Source organism: Perissodus microlepis, chromosome 5 (assembly GCF_051167445.1).
Source record: "Perissodus microlepis isolate ML-2025 ecotype Zambia chromosome 5, ASM5116744v1, whole genome shotgun sequence".
NCBI lineage: Eukaryota > Metazoa > Chordata > Actinopteri > Cichliformes > Cichlidae > Perissodus > Perissodus microlepis.
Window position 1 is genome coordinate 31,648,398 of NC_140465.1, and position 21,633 is coordinate 31,670,030.

Here is a 21,633-nt window from a genome sequence, read left to right on the forward strand (position 1 = left end):
GGACCACATCTGTCATCTGTCTGTATGACCAGGAATGTGTGTGTCCCTTTGTAGAGATGCCAAGTGTTTGTTAGTCTTTAGTCCCCTCTAGTGTTAGCCCATAATATTGTCCTGTTTTCAATTAGCTTTACAGTTCATATTTCTACTGTATCTATAAAATAATGTATACACTTACCTTGCTCTGAATCATGAATGACTCTTTATGCTACAAACAAAATTAAATTACATTTTTAATATTACATTTAGTTTTACATTAGTAAATAATTGGTACCATCTAGACATCACACTCAAGTATTCCTTTAGCTTCGTTTCAGTTCAGTTTTATTGAAACAGCTTCAACAAAAAAAAAAAAACCCAAAAAACTAAATTAGGCATGAATAACAACAATACGAATTATTGTCTTCTTTATTCTTCATTTCTTTATATTTCTAACTTTAGAAATATTCTCTTTAATTAATATACAGACCAGATGGGACAGTTGTAAAACATATTGTAAAATATAACAAAAGATTTACTTTCCAGAGACTAACATGGTCAGTCACACTGTCTAGATGATTCTAGACACTAGAAGATAAAACGTGAACCTGTTTTCCATTTTAATGTGTACTTTTGGAATATGCCATTACACCATTGATGCCACAGCTGTTTGCTTTCCCATGCTCACTTGATAATTCATGCTGGTTCAAATGGACATGTGATTATGCTGTGATGTAAGTCTTCACAAGATCTTGCCCTCTCTTACATCAGGCACTTTATTTTAAGATTTCATGCTGCACTGTAATGGGAATGATCTGTATTTAATAAATCATTGAGGACATTGGGTGAGAGGTAACAGTGTAGGTTTTCATACGTATCTGTCATACATATCTGATATGATGACATTATGATATGATTTATTGTCATTATTTACAGAATGAATCATTCTTACACTCCTTTTCTGACAAAAGTATTTTGAGAAAATATATTTTCTGTAAGCTGTTGCCCAAAATAAGTGTGGTGCGCACTATTAGCAAGAATACATTTATAAATGTATTCCTTTTAACTGCTCTGAACCACTGTGACTCATTTTATCCAGATAAAACTGTCAATCCATGTGGCATTGTTCATTTTGGACCATATTCAACTGACCAAAGCAGGGGATGTTTTTTTTAACTGGCTGTGATAGCGCTGTGTGACACAGACCACAGGTACACACCTGGGTTTTGTCACAGGGGAAAGACCAGTCACATTTTTCCACATCAGCTGAAGGTCAAGTTCAAAGAAGGAAAGCAGCACTGGTTCCTGCACGGACGTTTTGAGACTGCAAACATGCTCAGGTTTTTGGTGTTGACAAGTCTTGCAGCCTTGGGTAAGAAAATGACAGCAGACATTGTGCTATATAACCATTCATTATTGATCCGTCTGTCTCGTTTTATTCTCATACTCTCTGTCGTGCCCTGTACCGTCCGTACATTCACTCAGTCACTCTTTTAGCGACGATCATTTTTCCTTTTCCCGAATGATGAAAGCAAATAACATTTTCAGATTTCTGTTAATGTGTATAAACTGATCATTATTTTTTTTTAACTAGTGCTGGCCGAGCCCAAGTATCTGATGAACATTGATCAAAGGGTTGTAGGAGGTGAGGTGGCTGCACCCAACTCCTGGCCCTGGCAGGTAACCCAGTATGACACATTCAATTGATTTTCACAATAAAAATGAAAGCATGTGGTCGTTCAGAGCCAAAATATCAGATTGTTAAATTAAACTTTAATTAAGCTTGAATGTTTTTACACAGAGATTTCTGTTTCTCCCTTAGATCTCTCTTCAGTACCTATCTGGCAGCTCCTACTACCACACATGTGGAGGAACTCTGATCCAGAGAGGCTGGGTTATGACTGCTGCTCACTGTGTGGACAGGTAACAAAATGATGAACTACAGGCTCATGCAGTATTCTTTGGCTGTAGGAGTTTTAGTTTTATTTGGGCTTATTATGTCATTTATCATGAAGTGCTGAAGAGGGCCCAAATGCAAGGCAGTGAAGGCAGGCTTGAAAAACAAAAGGCAGGGGTTTATTTTGGCTGATGAACTCCAGAAAAGAGAACAATCATAAATCCAGCAGCTGGTAGGAATGAGTAGGGATGATAGGCTATAAGTATACAGAGGGGTGACTGGTGAAAAGACACATTGGGGGGGAATGGGAGGCAGCTGAACACGATAAAAACTGAACACATTTAAAGGGGTTAAAGGGATACAGACAGGAAGTAAAACTGAAATAGGAAAGAAAATAAACCTACAAAGGATAAAACAAGACATAACCAAAGGGGACTAATCCTAACCTAAATGCAAAGACCTGACAACGACTACAGGATAGGAAAATAAAAAGAGACTGACATATAAATTTAAACAAACAAACGTAAAAAAAACTGGTTTAACAATGGACATAGTAAAACTAAGGAAAACCAACAAGGGTCCTCAAAACCAATATAAACTCCTCTACAGTAGAGGGTAAAATGAAATTCAACCCCTGACTTGAAAGTCAATGGGTTACTTCTAACCGAATACTTTTTTATGATTTATTTCCGTGTTTCATAAAGCCACCAGCATGAGGAAAAATCTTACAACCTCATTTGTAACTGTCACATTGAAAGAAAATTTGCTTATTGATTTAAAAGAAAAACAAACAACATAAATCAAACATAAACAAGAGTATACTGCAATGAAATCCAACTTATTGATTGCTAACAATGTTGTGTTTGTTTTTGGATGTTTCTGAAACATTGCAGACCCCGGACCTTTCGTGTCATTCTTGGTGAACATGACCTCAACAGCAACAGTGGCAGAGAGCAGGTCATAGCTGTCAGTGCCATTTATGTCCACCCCCAATGGGATGCTAACAAACTGTCTCAGGGGTGAGAAGTACCTCTATGTCTCGTATTCCTAAGCATTTTTTAAATTGTTTGTTTGTAGCTATTTATAACCTTTTTAAGTAATATTATGTTTGGCAAATGTGTTGATTTGGGGTCTGAATGTTACATTATGGATGTGGTGGGTCAAGGATATGAACAAAATTCGCCTCCCAGAACTATTTTGGTTAGAGTTAGACAATTTTAGAGGCTTTACAAAACAAATTTTGTTAACTCTCTACCTTAGGAATGATATCGCTCTGCTGAAACTGGCCTCAGATGCCACCCTGAACAATTATGTCCAGCTGGGCTCTCTGCCTCCCTCTGGCCAGATTCTGCCCAACAACAACCCCTGCTACATCACAGGATGGGGGCGCACTGCCAGTGAGTTGTCTGTATGATCTCCTGTCAATATCACTGTCATCACTGGGTGTCTTCTGTAAAGACTAATGTACCTTACCATTTTATTTTGTCCAGCCGGTGGTAGCCTGTCTCCTGTGCTTAAGCAGGCCTACCTTCCTGTGGTGGACTATCAGACCTGCTCCAGCCCTAGCTGGTGGGGCAGCACTGTAAATAACAACATGGTGTGTGGTGGTGATGGAAATGAGGCTGGATGCAATGTGAGTTTCATCCTACAAAAAAAGAAGAAAACTATGCTGCCAGAAAGAAATACAGGATCATTTTACATAATTAAAATAATAAATCTTTTTTTTTTCCCAGGGTGACTCTGGTGGCCCTCTTAACTGCTTGAATGGTGGAAAATACTACGTGCACGGTATTGCCAGCTTCGTGTCTGGTCTGGGATGCAATACTTACCAGAAGCCTACTGTCTTCACCCGTGTCTCCGCTTTCATTAACTGGATAAACACTGTTAGTATAAAAGGATTTTATTATCAGAGATATTTATGAAATTATCGCAACTAAAAATGTTTTATAGAATTTATTTATTGTTATATCTCTAAGGTTGCAATGCTTAACCAATTTGAACGTTTTCTGTTTTATAGATCATCTAGTAAGCACAAGAATCGTTGACGCTGCAGAGACCGCATTCCATCATATTTTCATCTGTACAGACTCACTTGTCTGGTGCAATTCTGCAAAAATAAATGTAATTAACTTTGTGTGATAACTCATTTATCATCAGAAAGTTTATGCAATGGAAATGCCATTAAAAGGGTAATTTATTTAGGCTTAGACATCAGTCTATTCTACCCTGCAACAAGATGTGAATCAAGGACATTGGGGGAAAAGAATTAACTATCATTTATGAAAGCACGTAAATTATAGTGTTGACAGTAAATGCTTGGATACTGATGGAAAGTATAGAGGCACTTTTTTTGTCACCTCTGTGATTGCAAAAACTATTTGAAACACCAAAAAAGTCTGAGCTAGACAACAGGTGTATGTCTAACCTCTGCCAAGCACAGCTGAGGAGGACAAAGGTCATATTTTACTATGAAAAAGAAAAAAAAAAGAAATTTAGAATTTAGAGATTTAGAAATTCTGAGATGCCACAGGAATTGCAAATTGTAATTATAATTTTTAGCTTTGTCTTTACTCATTATTTTTGCCACGTTGGATTAAGGTTTCAAAGGGGTTGGAGGACGTACTGAGTCACTGCTTCCCCAGTTGGACATTATCAGGCACGGGACAAGGCCTGGGTGTAGCTCTTTTCTTCTATTCATTTCAAGTTTATTAGTTAGATTAGGATAAAAATCAGGTGATTTGATTAAGTCATTCTTAGTATTTTTTTTTTTTTACGTTGCCCACCTAAAATGCTTAAATTGCCACAGGTGTAAAAAAAAAAAAAAAAAAAAAAAAGAATCAATATGGAATGCCTCTACAAACATTTTTAAAAAATCAGTCGCTAGCAGGAACTCAGGGAATTTGGACCCTCCCTTTAAACAGAGAGTCCAGTCTGACAACATGTAACAAATGACATGGTGATATTTAAGATATATTTAATATTATAACTGATTCATGTCCTTTAGACTTCAGTGCTGGCTGAACTGTCTATACAGAAAGTAGTATAGCAAGAGGAGCCGTGGGAGCGGAAGAAGTGGCTTATGTTGCCTAATGGCCTTGGCAAGTTAAGTTTCACACACTAGCTGAATCAGGACTGTGAAAGGTTGTGTAAATGCAGTGCTAGTTTTGCCCTTCAGTATTGGTTGCAGATGAAACTACAGGTGGAAAGAATCTAAGATGCTCGTCTTAAATCTGTTTTATGATACTTACACAACTCTCAGTCTGTATTGCTTTGTATTTCTATGACACACATTCTTTGCGTTCATGTACACATTTGTTTTACCATCAGGAATTTGAGATAGCTGCTGTCACTGCTTTCCAAATGTTAGAAGGTTCTAGAGCTAAGGTGTATATATGAACCCACTGTCATATTTTTTTTAAAGAGGCTAGTGTTTGTAGCCTCACACTTATACTTGCATACTAACTCTTGGTAAGCAAACAAATACTGTAATTTCATTAATTAAATAATTAATTTAATGTATTAATGTCTTAAATAATCAGGCCCCATCTTATCTTAAGGACCTTGTAGTACCATATCACCCTATTAGAACACTTCGCTCTCGCACTGCAGGCTTACTTGTTGTTCCTAGTGTTTAAAAGTAGAATGGGAGGGAGAGCCTTCAGTTTTCATGCCCCTCTTCTGTGGAACCAGCTTTCAGTTTGGATTCGGGAGACAGACACTATCTCTACTTAGGCTTCAAACTGTCACAGTACGGCTGTGTGCAGGCAAGGGAAAGACCCAAACGCAAACTCACAGAGACAAAGGTAAACTCAAAAAACACAGCTTTATTGCTGGTGTAGGGGGACAATACAAACAATACAAAACTAAACTGGGAAAACTAAAGCACAAGGAGCCACAGGGAAAATCACACAGCTATGAGGGAGGACGCAACGCCGACAAAGAGAAACACGGGGCATAAATACACACAGGGATAACGAGGGGGAATGAGCCACAGGAGGAGAGTAATAACGCAGGACGAGACAAGGGAAGCAAAACTAGAAACATTAACATAGGACAGACTGTGAAAGTAAAACAGGAAACACACTGACTGAACTCAAAACATGTAAACTTAACAGCAACTGAGACAGAACATAGGGACCTGAAACATGGGACAGAAAGGCAAAGTAGACACAACATGAACATAACAACGCCCACAGGGAAAGAGCAAAACAGAACACAGAAGCACAGGACCTCTTTAAAAATAAAATAGGAAACAATGAAACACTGACATGACTACATGACCTTGACAACATAAGAAACAGACATGAAACACATGAAGGATAAGGGAGACTTAACACAGGGGTTGAAAACACAAGGGGAATATAATAAGCAAATGAACATAGAAAATCTAATGAGCTTAAACATACACTATAAACATCAAAATGAACTAAAACTCAAAATGCTGGGTCATAAGACCCAGGATCATGACACAAACTTTCCTTTTTGCTAAAGCATATAGTTAGGGCTGGATCAGGTGACCCTGAATCCTCCCTTAGTTATGCTGCAATACACGTAGGCTGCTGGGGGATTCCCATGATGCATTGAGTTTTTCCTTTTCAGTCACCTTTTTCACTCACTATGTGTTAATAGATATCTCTGCATTGAATCATACTTGTTATTAATCTCTGTCTTTCTTCCACAACACGTCTTCTATCCTGTTTTCCTTCTCTCACCCCAACCGGTCGCAGCAGATGGCCCCGCCCCTCCCTGAGCCTGGTTTCCCCGAAGGTCTCTTCCTATGGTTCCTGACAAAAGAACTTAATAGTTCGGTCCTGTTTCTATCATTTAAGAAACATTTCTAAATTGAGCCCCATAGTATCTCATACTGAACTGGAGATTGTTATTCATGCATTCATTTCATCACGATTGGACTACTGTAATTCACTGTTTACATGTCTAAACAAAAACTCCTTGGAGCGTCTGCAGATTGTCCAAAATGCCGCAGCAAGGCTTCTGAAAAAAACATCGAAATACTCTCACGTAACACCATTGCTTATACAGCTGCACTGGCTCCCCATTGAATTCAGAGTCCACTTTAAGATTCTGGTTCTGACATTTAAGGCTCTTCAAGAACAAGCACCAGCGTACATCATTGAACTTTTACAGCCCTATGCCCCTAGTAGGTCCCTGAGGTCTTGTGATCAGGGCCTACTTGTTATTCAGTATACAAGACTGAAAACCAAGGGTGATAGAGCTTTTGCTACTGTGGCCGCCAGACTGTGGAATTCTCTTCCTCAGAACTTAAGATCTGCAGACTCAGTGATTACTTTTAAAAAACAGCTAAAAACACATCTTTTTAAAATTGCATTTTGTTAACTTTTGACTGTTTTTGTTTTATACTTTGTGAAGCACTTTGTGATCTTTTATCTAGAAATGTGCTATATAAATAAAATTTTACTTACTTACTTACTTACTTAAAAGGGAGTTTTTCCTTCCCACTGTCACCAAAGTGCTTGCTCATAGGGTCATTTGATTGTTGGGTTTTTCTCTGTATGTGTTATTGTAGGATCTAGCTTACAATATAAAGTGCCTTGAGGTGACTATTGTTGTGATTTGGCACTATATAAATAAATTTGAATTGAATTATTTATTTGCTGCCAACAGTGCTAACACTTTGAGAAATGATGGTATGTGCTCTTATAGGTTGCTCCTCTGCGCGTACTCATACATATGTATGGTCTATGGTATTGATCAAAAAGTTCCTTTCATTTCATCACAAGGAGACTGGTGGGCCTCCAAGCTGCAGAGCTAAAAGCATTTGGCATGCCAATGGGATAGACAGCTTTGTGTCTTTTATGGGATTTAGTACGCCCCAGAAGAATTTTCTGCCTACTACATGACATGAATGAACTGGGTAACTAATCGAAATGTAATGAAAAATAAAGAGAAACTAATAAAGGCTGTTAAACCGCTTCACTTTGTTTTTTGACAGCACATTCAATAAAATACAGTCTTTTCTAATATTATTATTATATTGCGTAACACTTTATAATGTCGCACCATTAAACATTAGTAAGGCATTGAGCATTAATGAGTGTATTAGTAAGTGTATCAGCAATTCCTTACTAATGAGTAATGCCTTAGTATTAGTATACATAAATTAATTCAATATATGAAATAAGTAATTAAGTATTGAGATACACATTTATATATACATAATGATTAAGATATGAGCTCATTGTTTGTGAGTGCGTTACTGGAGAATTTATATATACTCATTTCATACTTCATGGTTAATTCAGGCAGTTACTAGTTGTTAGTTAATTATTTTGTTTGACCTCATCTAAAGTGAGGACTACTTTTGCCTTATAAAACATTTATAAATAAATATGGTAGGACCTAAAGACTCAAACAGGTCTCAGTTAGCTTCACAACAGAAGAATGACACAGACGAAACAAAAGAGATACAGAACATACAAATATTTATTGCTAGATAAAAACAAAACCCACCGGAGGTTTTCAGAACACAGACATGTAGGTAGGCCCAGAGTCTGCACCAGAATTTGTAAGAGGGGTTTAAGTGAGAAAGATACATTGAGCAGTTGGAGCCACTGCTCAGCTTAAACATATTAACTATATAAATTAACTTACATATACATATAAGTTTCTTCATATTACAGTGTATGTCTCTTCGTTGTTGTTGTTTTTTTATATGATGGTGGAGTTTTTTTAAGTCCTGATGTTAGTGCTGATTCAGCTGCCAGATTGGATTTGAATAGAATATAATAATCTATCTAATCTATCTCTGCTTTGATTGATTGATATACTAAAGTGTTTTCTTCTTTCATGAACAGAATTTTCTCAGAGCTAAGCTTGATAAGTTTCTCTTGTTGCAATTTCACCGGGCGAATCTTCAACCAATAATTGATAAAAACCAACGTGGCATCTGAATGATGTCTTTTATAACACAGATGAATAGTTGGATCTTGTGGATCTTGCAACATTTATATTTCTGATGAATGAACATCCACATTTCTAATAAAATTTCTGATGCCTAAAAGTTTTATTAGACCTCCTAAAACTTCACATCCAAAAGCTTTATGATAGAACAAATGCAGAAACAGAGGGGGCTTTACCAAGCACACCAAAAGGCATTTTTATGTTATTTTATTTATGTATTATTATTCATTCATTTATTTTATTTTATTTTATTTTAAATATAAAGCACAATGTTCTGATTCTGGCAGCCAGTTCAGTTTCTCTTGTCTTTGTTTCTTTTGTTTTTCCTTGTTTGCCAAAATTGTTCTGTTTAATAAACATAAATATTGTGTTACCCTTTTCTGTTGTCTCTCTGGTGGTTCAGTGACATTTTAGAAGTAAAAGGCTGGGGCTTAACAAACTTGCACAGTAGATGCACAATAACTGTGTGCCTATAGTGGGAACAGCACACATGTTGCAGCTAGGGTGTAGTCAAAATTCAAATAGCACTTAAGAGTCAAAGTGACAGTAACAGGAGATATTGATTACATTTCATATGTCTTAAATGTTTTCACATTATCTGTATCATGTTTTTAGAAGTACTGCTGAACCTTTTTGTTATGCCTTTTTATGTAAAATCTGAGAAATGTTACAGTTTTTTTTTTTTTTACTGTATCTTTAACTCAACCTTGAAAGATCAAAGTACTGTCCATGAATATATTTTAAAGCAGGGCCTGTGGGGAGGTTAAATGAACCTAAATGAACCTGGATTTACTTGGATATTAGTTATATGCTCCTAGCTATGCTTTTATTATTACACGATAGGTGCTGTGTATGATTCCAGCAGTGATCTTTAAAGTTAAAAGGAATTTCTTGTACACACTAAATGAAAAGTGTTTTATTCATCGCGTGTTTTACTTTTTGTTAAATTCATTTAAAGTAAAGACATTTATTTTGTTTATAAACAAAAATCTCACACAATAAATCTCATACAAAATGTAACTTGCCTCACTTCAAGTACAAGCTTTGAATATAGGTTTACAGAATTTACATTTTAATTACTGGTATATTAAATTGAGATATTGTTCACTGTGTGAATGCTGTCTGTGAGCCACGTGTGCAGAACAAGCTCATATCAGACCTGCAGTGTTCTCTTTGAGAAAAGTAAATAATTGAGCTCAGCATGTCCAGCATGTGAAGTTAGTATATGGAACGCAAAAGTGGTGCTGTAGATAACAGGCACAATACTCAAACAAGCAGCTGAATGAAGTTCTGTAGTTTATTTCTGGCTAAAGGTAAGACTGTGAGAATCCCAAAAGTAAAATAAACATATGTTGTGTTGTAGTGTTAAAATCAACATGACAAGTGGGATTTATTTTGATGCCTTAAAAATCATACCCCACACTATTGTTCATCTCCATTAAACCACATCCTTTTCTGCGGCAACACTTAATGTGCAATACCTGCACTAAAGATAAAGAGTTGTAATATCACCTCTGCAGGGCGTCATGAATATTTATCAAAGGGTTAATGTATAATTCTGGTGTGTGGCTTCGGGGTTGATATTGTAGCTTTTAACAGTGATCCTCATCTATAGCAATGAATATGCTGTAACCTGCGACGTACAGGATCCCTTTTCTGTTCCCTTTTCTCTAGATGTTCACCTGCATTGTCGTAGCTTGAGCTCAGCTGTCTTTCCTAATGGCTCACAGGTCTGTGAACCTGTCAAAACAACAATAGATTAACAGCTGACTGTATTTTCACCACAGTCATCAACAGTGAACTACAATTTATGTAAAGATAAATTGCAACAACTCAATTTTTCTACTTATTTAAAATGACACATTTACAAAAAATCTGATATTCATGTATCCATAATATTTAGTAAGAGTGACTGATTGTTTCTAGGTTAAGTGAGAAAATATGTAAACATATTAATGTCTAAACTTAAAGATATTAAATGACTAAGTCAAGTGCCAAATCTTAATGTTGAAAAAAGAAAACTGTCAGGGTCCGATCCCTGAGCAGTTATGGACTTGTAATATTATATGTATTTTTGGTGTTGCTGCCCCTCTTCTCCATGTTTGTCGATATGAGTGTGTGTGTGGGTGTGTGTATGGGTGCAGGTGTGTCTGAACTCTTGTTTACAGGCGCATTCAGGCCTGGTGGGTGTGGCCCTGCTGGGGGACTGGCCACACCCGAAGCCACACACCTGCTGCTGATCAGGGCTCGTCGGGGGAGCTACTTAGGAGAGTCTTGGAGCTCCCACCGACGCGGGATCATTGCGTTAGACTCCCAAGTCAATGTGCGTTTAGGAGGTGCAGATCGTGTGTGCCCGCGGGGGTCAGTGTTTAACGGCTGCCTCTATTGTTTTCCTACAGGAGGAACGTGGAGAGGAAGGACAGCACGCACAGGGTGTGCAGAGTCACGACAGTGGGGAGCACGAACACGGACGCCACTGGAAGACACACACGGGAGTCTTGGGGAGCACGGGGATCAATTGTGCATCAATATTTACCACACTGTAAATAAACGCACTGTTGTTATTCAGAGCTCCGCGCCTGGGTCCTCATTCCCTACATCCCCACGGTCTGCCAGCCAGACCGTGACAAAAACATTCTTACTAATAACAGGAACAAAGACCTACATAGAGACTGTTTTAACAGCAGGGACTAAGTATGATCTAAATATGAGATATATGCATTTTCAGGAGTTACAGTTAGGACCAAAGTATTTGGACAGTAGCTTTGCAGTAGTGGTATTGCATTAACTGTTTAGGACATATGACTTACATTTTGTTTTAGGACATATGGACCTGCTAAGCTCTCTCTCTCTCTCTCTCACTTATACATATACATATATATATATATATATATATATATATGTGTGTGTGTGTGTGTGTGTATGTATATATATATATATGTGTGTGTGTGTGTGTGTGTGTGTGTATATACATGTATATATATATACACACACACACACACACACATATATATATATACACACACACACACACACACACACACACATATATATATATATATATACATGTATATATACACACACACACACACACACACACATATATATATATATATAACATAACTGAAATATCTGAGCTTGGTTTCTTAAGTAAGGGATGGATAACTGCATGCTTAAACTCACTTGGTAATTGACCTGACAAGAGCCTGGTATTGATGGTATTGATTATGTTCAGAATATGTGGTCCAACAGTAGGAGTAAAAACAGGGAGGAATGATATCATTTGGAGAACCACACAGTTTAGCATTTAACACGAGTTTCCCTAGTTCAGGTAGAGCAATTGGTTGGAAAGAAATAAGCAAACTTGAACAGGAAACATGCACAAATGGATCAACGGGAGATAATGTAGAAGGTTTCAAACTGGCAACCTTATCCACAAAGAAGGTAAGAAACTTGAAACAACTAAACGACCAGACCAGTCAACCACAAAGATCGAATTCAAAGAGATCAGACAGACGTGTGGACATGACTGGGGAAACAGACAGGTAACACCAAAGGGAACTAACATCAAACAAGGAATAACTGTCACGGACCCGGTTCTACGGACTCGGGGTCCGTGAGCAGTGTGGACCATTATTATCATCATCATTATTATTATAGTATATGGTGTATGTTTGCTGCACTGTGCTGTGTTCTCGTGTTCCATGCTTGTGGGTGTGTGTGTGTATAGGCAGGTGTGTGTGGATGCCGGTGTTTCTGAGAGCACCTTCAGGCCTGGTGGGTGTGGCCCTGCCAGGTGGTTGGCCACACCTGAAGACCATCACACAGCTGATCAAGCCTCGTTGGAGGAGCTACTTTAAAGTGTGGTGGAGCTCTCTCCAACGCTGGATCGTTGAGTGACTACCTGTCAGTGTTTCCAGCAAAATCAGTGAGTGCTAGTCTGTCGCTGTTTAGTTGTGTGTTAATAGCTGCCTCTGTGGATTTTCCAGCACGAGTGCGGGAACAGGAGAGCAGCAAGCAAATGTTTCAGACACCGAGCACGAGCACTTAGAAAGAAACACAGCACGGGAGTTGGATTTATTGTTGTGTACTATTTACTAAACTGCAAATAAACGCACTGCATTCATCGCACAGAGTCCTGCATTTTGGGTCCTCCTTCCCCACACACCCACAGTTGGCCAGTGCGAACCGTGACAATAGAACCAGAAACATATAGCAAAAAACTCAGAAGTGCTAGGAAACAAAACTGTACTCAAAGGATGAAACAGTAAAGAACTAGAACATCACTTTTAAAAAACAAATAAATCATGAACCCACAAAACTCAAAACACTGGGTCATTGGACCACCACAAAATCATTGTTACATTACTTTCTGCAGAGGATTTACAATAAGGTGCAAGCCACTGTTTTACACTAAAAAAAAAAAAAAAAAGGGAATATCAAATTAGATTTCGCCACAAAATAACTTAAAGGGCCTGCCCAATTCTGGAAAATATTATTTGGGCAGATGAAATCCAAATTTACTTCTACCAAATAATGGGAAGAGAAAACTGAGAAGCAAATGAGTACCTCATGAGCACACCAAAGCACACCACATTATCTGTCAAACATGATGAAGTAATATTATGGGCATGTATGGCTGCCAGTGGAACGGGACCGCTAATGTTTATAGATCCTATGTCTGGTGATAGAAGAAACAGGATGACTTCTGAAGTGTACAGGATTATAATCTGTTCAGATTAATTTAAACACTCTAAAATTGATCTGACAGGTTTTGGACGATAGCCTATAGCATTCTCCAAAAGCAACCCAACCTTTTTTTCAGGGAATAAAATGGGATATTCTTCAATCACCAATGCAATCACTTGAACTCAGCTCAACAGAGCATACTGTTAGTTGACTTCTGCAGTAAAGAGCAGCATACAATCTATTAAAATTTATACAAGTTTTACCCTCAGCACAGACAATCAAAGAACCCCCAAAATTCCCTGACTATTACATTAATGTTAAAGTTAAGTTAAGTTTAGTTTACACAGAGAATACAACTAAAAAATCCTGAGCAGAAACTGCTAATGTATATGGAAAAAAATAATGAATTCAGCGGCTGAGTCAGCTATTCACTTCAGTGATAACTGTGAGACAGACACAGGTGGACAAGGGCTGGTACTGAACACTACACACAATCTCTCTCTCGCTCTCTCTCAAACACACACACACACACACACACACACACACACACACACACACACACACACACACACACACACACACACACACACACACACACACGGCCTAGAGGGTATAAAAGAGTCATGGACAGAAGCCTTCAGTGCAGAAGATTTCAGGAAACTGCAGACATGTTTAGGTTTCTTGTGCTGACCTCTCTTGCAGCCCTTGGTAAGAACTGTCTTCTTCTCCTTTGACATTTTTGCAAAAAACAAAAATCTTTTCGATCACTTGAACGCTTGATGGCAGACTGTTGTACTTTCCATGTCTCTACCTTGTCTAGTGCTGGCTGAGCCCCAGCCCAGGTTTCTGGAGGATGATCGTACACAGGAGAGAGTGGTGGGTGGTGAGGTGGCCAGACCCCACTCCTGGCCCTGGCAGGTACTTGATACTTTACAAATGCTTTCAAAAATGCAAATCAAAACAGAATGCAGGGATTTTCAGATTTCGTAAACCCATATTTTATTCCAGATAGGTCTTCAGTACCTATCTGGAGGCTCCTACCGCCACACCTGTGGAGGGACCCTGATCAGGAGAGGATGGGTCATGACTGCTGCTCACTGTGTGGACAAGTGCGTATTACACAGGATATTCTTATGACTTAACTACATCAAAAAATCTTGGCTTTACATTTTTCTTATTGCATATCAGTCTTCTATTTAATAAACTAGCAAAAAAAAACTACATAGTTTCTTTGTGAACTGATTTATTATTATTATTATTGATTTATTATAATATAATTAAAGAGATGTAAATTTCATCTTCCCACAGCCCCAGAACCTGGCGTGTTGTTCTTGGGGATCACGACATCTATGAACATGAGGGCACAGAGCAGTACATGACCGTGAGTCAGGTCTACGTCCACCCCAGTTGGAACTCCAACAATGTTGCAGGCGGGTTAGTGATATCATGATCTGACACACATTTGCATGCACAAATTTCATATATATATATGGTGTGCATATATTTTTCAAGTAAAATCTTTAAAATTGGCAAATTGGGGCATATTTATTCTGTATCCTTAAAGACTTAATGATATTTTAGAAGATGAACAAAACGTGTTATTCATTGAAGTGACTGTGTGCTGGTCTCTCAGGTATGACATTGCCCTTCTGCGTCTGACATCTGATGCTACTCTCAATAACTACGTCCAGCTCGCCGCTCTGCCTCCTGCTAACCAGGTTTTGCCTAACAAAAACCCCTGCTATATCAGTGGATGGGGTCGCACCCAGAGTGAGTCTGACATAAGGATATCATGCATTTACACTGTACAGTAAATTATTCGGTGCAGTGCTAGCATACATGGGAAAGCAATCTGTAAGAACCATAAAGTTAAGAGAGGGTTTTTTCACCCAGATTTTTTTCAAGACACAGTTGTATTGTGAGTCTTTTTTCTGTACTGCTGTACACAGCTGGAGGTCAGCTCTCCGCCCAGCTGAAGCAGGCCTCTCTGCCTGTTGTTGACCACAATACCTGCTCCAGCAGCGGATGGTGGGGGAGCACAGTGAAGACCACCATGGTTTGTGCTGGTGGCGGCAGCAATTCTGGCTGTCAGGTGAGCCAAGAGCATTATGAAGTATTTTAGGCCAGAGTGATTGTTTCATGCTCTTTACTTAGCAACGCTTTGTTGTTTAAAGTGTAATATCCAGGAGTGTTAAGTTGGTAATACATAAATAATTTATTAAGTCTTTTGAATCCGTAATAAACCATCAGCAAGAAAAATAGGTTTGCTATGTGGTTAATAACCTTTTAGGGTTGAGATGAGTTAAAATCTAGAACTTCATTATTATACCAACAAAGATGAACACTGTCTTCATTCATTGTAATATTTAACAAACGTTGAACCTTGTTTTTTTAAGCTCTTTAGCAAACCGGTGTGTCAGCCCTAAAAACTGTTTGGGTATAAACAGACAGGAAGAAACGCTGGAAAGAAGTTGTTCTATTTCAGTCCCATGTCACTGTAACAGAGTGACATTTAATGTCTCCCACTGAGTTGGAAGCTGACCCCTTCCTGTCAAGGAAGATATTTTGGGGGGCACATGTGGGATTACTTGCTGCTTCAGCAGGGCATAAGTCACTTACAATAATTCAAGCAAGTGCTTAAGCTGCACAAAGTGCATGTTGTAAACTTGTGTTCTGCACAAACTTGCTTTAGGCTGACTGAGATGTTAGCTGGATATTGGAAGTTGGGAAGTAGTTAAGTGCACTGGCAAATTTGCGCTTGACTTTGCCCAAAATGCATAAATGATTTTTTTTGTTTGTCTGTAATGTAACCTTTCGAATGCAGGGTGACTCTGGTGGCCCCCTGAACTGCAGTGTTGGTGGCCAGTATGTTGTCCATGGTGTGACCAGCTTTGTGTCCTCCTCGGGCTGCAATGCCTACCAGAAGCCTACTGTCTTCACCCGCGTCTCTGCTTACATCAGCTGGATGAACAGTGTTAGTATTTTATAACCATTAATATAGATCACAGCATTTTAAAACATTCAAAAACAGGGTTTGAGTTACTGTGTGTGGTAATGTTTTATTAGTCTTACTAATGCAGTAAATATAAGATTTCATAGTTAATTTAATCCATTCAATTCTTACGAATATTTTTGCAGCATTTTGTGCAGGTTGATTGTTGTGGTAATCATGTAATGATTCATTTGTCCTTGCTTTGCCAGATCATGGGTTGAGAAGAGTGATCATCTCAATGGAAACACTCTGGATTCACCTCAGTTTCTTACTCCATCAGAATAAAATGTCCTTCAATGCACATGTGCCTCACTATGTTTTTTGTTTTTGCTTTTTTGTGCTTTTTTTTAGTGTTGCATATAAAAGATTTGGCCATTAAAGTGTTTAAAAGCATTAGTAATTTGAGGTAAAGTAAAATATCTGAAACACATAATGTATTGACTATTGAGGCAGCAGTTCTAAGAATATTCACACAAGTTTTTCTTTTGTGTCATGGCCATTTGCTGCTGCTGCTAAACTGATTTTAACAACACTTCAACAATTACACTATCACCACCAGCAGGGATCGTTACTGTTAGTGAGGAAGTAGTATAACATTAGCGATTCAAATATTTGGAAAAATAAAGCAAATTTGTTTTAGGAAGAAAACAGCTAATGGCTGCCCAAATTCTCTTTGTCTATTATTATGTTTATTGTTTTTATTGTGTGTCTTTGTCATCATATGACGAAGACACACAGTAATATATTTTAAAGATAGGCTTCACCTGCGGCATACCATAGATGTTATTCCAATCGGAGCAAAGATACAGCTCTGATTTTTGAACCTCCTGGTCACCTAGGGTTTTCCGCATGAATGATTTGTGTGCATTTATCTGTATCTCCTGGGTGTTTCACTTTCCCTTCATATTTTTGTTAGATTAACTGATTGTGGTTTTAAATTGCCCATTGGTGTGGATGCATGTCTCAGTGTTAGCCTTATATTGCTTACTAGGGTGTTCAGGCTATATCACCTCTCTGGGATATGCTGGGATAATCTCGAGCCCACCTGTGACCCAGAGCTTGATGTGCAATAAACTAAACAGATGCATCTCTAAGTGACACTAATGCAGTGATACACATTCGTATACAATTAGTCTCTCTTTCAAAGTTTATTTTTAATCATTCTTTCTTTTACGCTCTATTATCTTCAGTGCTTCAATTCAGATCCAGGGCTGAACTCATTCTTCTGTCATCCACTCACAAGCAGATTAGAGTCCTTCTGTGAACCCACACAACCACTCAGGGGACATGCAGAATGCTTTTGTGATATAAACTAAATGTGTTCAACAATCAGACCAAAACTGAAAAAACAATCTACAAAACTTCCAGATTGCTGTTGAATGCTGGTAGCTCTTCTATCTTTGAGGAAGAAAGAAAATGTCATTCCTCATTAGTGTACCTACAGGTTTTGCTTGGCAGGGTCAGATGGGTTATATAGAAGCAGAATAGAATAAGGAGATGTTGGAAAACTCAACCTGCAGTCAGATATTTTCAGGGTTAGTTGAAGTTTTGAATATGACTAATATGATGTGTCTCTTCATGCCTAGAAGAGAAGGATATGCAGACTTGAATATCAAAATAGATTTTGATACCAGTTCTGACAGCCTCTTAAAAATATTTGTCATAACGATACATTTATAAGGACAGAATAATACACCATGACATTTAAGTCCTTCAGGACTCTCCTTTTCTAAGGAAAACACACGTGTTAATGTATACCAATTTTTCAAGTGGTACTTTTGCTATGTAACATTTAAATTTTAAATTGTAAATAATATTGATGTATATATTTAAAGGCTAGCGAGTGTATTCACAGTTTCAAATGGTAACACTCGCTTTTGCCAGATATTATATAGCTTACAATGTATGTCAAGAAGCCTGTATTATGATCCTCAGGAAGTATATTCTAAGAAAAACACTGCCATATTGCCTTTATATCATTATGTCTGCTTGTGAAAAAAAGCTTTGTCTTTTCAGTGGTGTGGCCATATGGTGGTGATGATAAGTCTTACAGTAAATAGCTGTCATATTGTTCTGTTGAGCAGGTATATGATGAAAGTGGAAAATCTACTGTCTAAAGATTTCTTTAGAGATTTGGTTTTCTTTTTTTGAAAGAGTAATTGTAAAACAGCTAAGTATAGGAATGGTTTATTTGAGAGGTTTCAGTCAGGTTTCATAGCTCATCAGAATACAGAATACAGAAATACCTATGGCCTCTGACAGTGATGTAGCCAGAGGACCCTTTACGGTTTCATGCCTTTACGGTTCGGAGCTGCGGACCTGTTTTATAAACGCGCGGAATAGTTTTCTATAAGAGATCGCTGCAAAAAGTGCAGCCTTACCTAATGTCCACCCTACTGTTACACATTTTATATTAAGATTTAAAAATGTAGTCAGTATTGCTATGGCCAATAACCTTCAGTAATAGTAATAAATCACACAGCAATAGTACATTCATGTAGTTGTAAAAAGCATGATAATATATTAAGTAATCCAAAGTATTCAGAATACGTTACTCTCACTAAGTAACGTAATGGAATACGTTACAAAATACATTTTGGGGCGTGTATTCTGTAATCTGTAATGGAATACATTTTAAAAGTAACCTTCCCAACACTGGCCTTATTTGGTTTATTTCTGTTATAGGTGTGTATTGACTTGGTGCTCTGATTATTCATCTGTGGGCAATCCATTTACATGCCTGAGGATCTCTCCAACACTTGACATTTTTAAAACCCATCTGAAAACACATTTTGACTCTCTACCTTATGATTGTGACTTTTTGTTTGGTTCTTTGTGTGTTCTGTTCTACTTTTTATTTTATTTTTTTTACTATGTACAGCACTTTGGTCAACCTGTGTGTTTTTTTTAAATGTGCTTATAAATAAATTGAATGACTCCTTGATTAAGATTCAAGCTCCAGTTGTAATTTAAATAAAACCATCATTCACTTCTTTTCTTTATGTGTCTCAGAGTATTCTTATGGCGCTGTGCCAGCATTATCAGCTACACGCTACATGCTATACTGTACTTCAGTTAAACCTGTTCAGCCTGGAGCTACATTCTTATCTCCATACTCCAGCAATCAGCTCAGCTCAGCTCATCCAATGTGCCAAAGCCTCATCAGCACCCTCTTTAAACTTCCTTTTAAAATAATACAATTTTTGTCTAACTGACAATCCTTCTTTGAGCTCTGCATTTGGATAATCAAGTTGTCCCTTTCTGACATACTGCAAACTAAGTGTTCTTCATGTTCCAAATGCAGCTTCAACAGATTTAAATCCAAAGAGCTTCACCTCCATCTCTATGATACTCAGTTAATTACAATGAAAAGAAGATTATTTTTATAGACAGACTCACTGAGATAAAGACAAACTCTTTTTCGTCTAACATGTACAGAGTGTGTTTGCAACTCTATTCTTTAATGTGAAAAATTAAAAATCCATGTCAGTCAACAAACCTAACTTGCAGTTGAAAGGTCAGCTGATTACCCTCTCATGCAGTATTTTTGTGTTTCTGTCCCCCTGACATCTGCATCAATTCATAATACATTTCTCATCTTCAACTCTTTGTGTTTCTCTTTTTTCTCTCTTTCTCCTCTACCATTTTTTGGTTTTCCTCCAGTAATTTATACTTCTGCTCCAAGGCTTTAAAATTCTCCTCTAGTTGCTTTTTTTTTGCAGTCCTTCATTTTTCTTTCTACTTCAAACTACTGTTCTGTCATGACTTGGTTTTCCTGTTCCAGCTGTTTATTCCTTTCTTCAGCTCACTTATATTTACTCACTATTTACCACGCAATGATCCAGCGTCGGAGAGAGCTCCAACGCATTCTTAAGTAGCTCCTCCTACAAAGCTTGATCAGCTGTGTGATGGTCTTCAGGTGTGGCCAACCACCTGGCAGGGCCACACCCACCAGGCCTGAAGGTGCCTATAAACAGGTGCTCTCAGAAACACCGGCATCCACACACACACACACATAAATCTGCAAGCAGGGAGAACGAGGGACAGCACACCAAAAACACACATGTCCATAATTGCTCAGGGACCCTGGGTCGCTCAGACCCAGGACCCTGACAACCTCATCATGTACAGTATGCACTCCGTCTAACATGTAAGTTGGAATGGAGAAGTGGAGAAGTTGGGTATTGATTTTACTATAGCAGACTACTGTTTTCTGATATTTTAAAGTTTGTTAACACACATACTGAAATCAAAAGACTTACAATCTTTACTACACAGCAATCATAGCAAAAGGACACCCTGTGTCGTGATTTCATTTAAAATGTAATTTTTTCATCTTTGACCGCTCATGGATTCAGTAAACACTGCTTGTGTACAGAATATATCAACTTGTCTGTGCAGAAAGAATGAGTGAGGGAGACTGCAGCAAACTGCAGCTTAAATGTGAAAAGCTATAAGCTGTAAGTATTGCATCATAATGGCAACGGCTTCATGACAACTACCACTAAAAGTGTAGATGTCCAGATGTCCCAGTAGAAGAGTTTGACAACCCAGATGTATCACAAACCATGAACCTAATAGTTGTGCAACTGTGAAAGGACTGCTGGTGTGCAAGCCCAAACTGAACGAGTGATGTCAGCTGACACATGGATGATTTTAATGTGCTGCCTGTGTGATGTGGTTGAAAACTTCAGAAGACCAGAACAAGACTGTCTGTTTCTGTTGTTACAAGCTCAAAAGGTTATCCTGTGGTTTTTGTACAGGTTTCATTCTATAATTGCATTATATTATATATAATACTAAAGGTAAATTGGTGATTAACTTTTAGCTTAATGCACTTTTTAAAGTCTATTTAGATTTGTGTTGTCTAATGTTTCATAAATCCCCAATTCTTTAACAGAAATGCTTTAATGCTTCTGTGAATATTTAAAAATCTGTGCACATCTCTTTGTGATATGTGGACAAGATTAGCAAACATATTAGAAATTAATACACAAGTTAATCAACACAGAATTAATGCATAACATTTTTTAACCATTTTCTCAGTTGGTGGAACTAATTCCAAAGGTCAGCGTAACTGTAATATCTCTGCAAGAGGGTTACGTTCCTCATGTTAATGAAAAACAGTTCGCTAATTACA

At 37.9% G+C, this 21,633-nt stretch overlaps 2 protein-coding genes across 2 annotated transcripts; both read left to right on the plus strand.

Moving 5' to 3' along the window:
• Positions 1 to 1,205: 1,205 nt before the first annotated feature.
• Positions 1,206 to 4,025, plus strand: LOC146387639 (elastase-1-like). Its single transcript, XM_084929398.1, has 8 exons — positions 1,206 to 1,348; positions 1,571 to 1,656; positions 1,799 to 1,899; positions 2,767 to 2,892; positions 3,134 to 3,270; positions 3,364 to 3,506; positions 3,607 to 3,756; positions 3,891 to 4,025. Exons 1-8 carry the CDS (start codon positions 1,309 to 1,311, stop codon positions 3,897 to 3,899), a joined length of 792 nt encoding a protein of 263 aa, XP_084785524.1. The 5' UTR covers positions 1,206 to 1,308; the 3' UTR covers positions 3,900 to 4,025.
• Positions 4,026 to 14,111: 10,086 nt separating this feature from the next.
• LOC146387640 (elastase-1-like) lies at positions 14,112 to 16,794 on the plus strand. Its single transcript, XM_084929397.1, has 8 exons — positions 14,112 to 14,209; positions 14,322 to 14,419; positions 14,510 to 14,610; positions 14,810 to 14,935; positions 15,135 to 15,271; positions 15,451 to 15,593; positions 16,326 to 16,475; positions 16,703 to 16,794. The coding sequence occupies exons 1-8, from the start codon at positions 14,125 to 14,127 to the stop codon at positions 16,712 to 16,714; spliced, it is 852 nt and encodes a 283-aa protein (XP_084785523.1). The 5' UTR covers positions 14,112 to 14,124; the 3' UTR covers positions 16,715 to 16,794.
• The last annotated feature ends 4,839 nt before the right edge of the window (positions 16,795 to 21,633 follow it).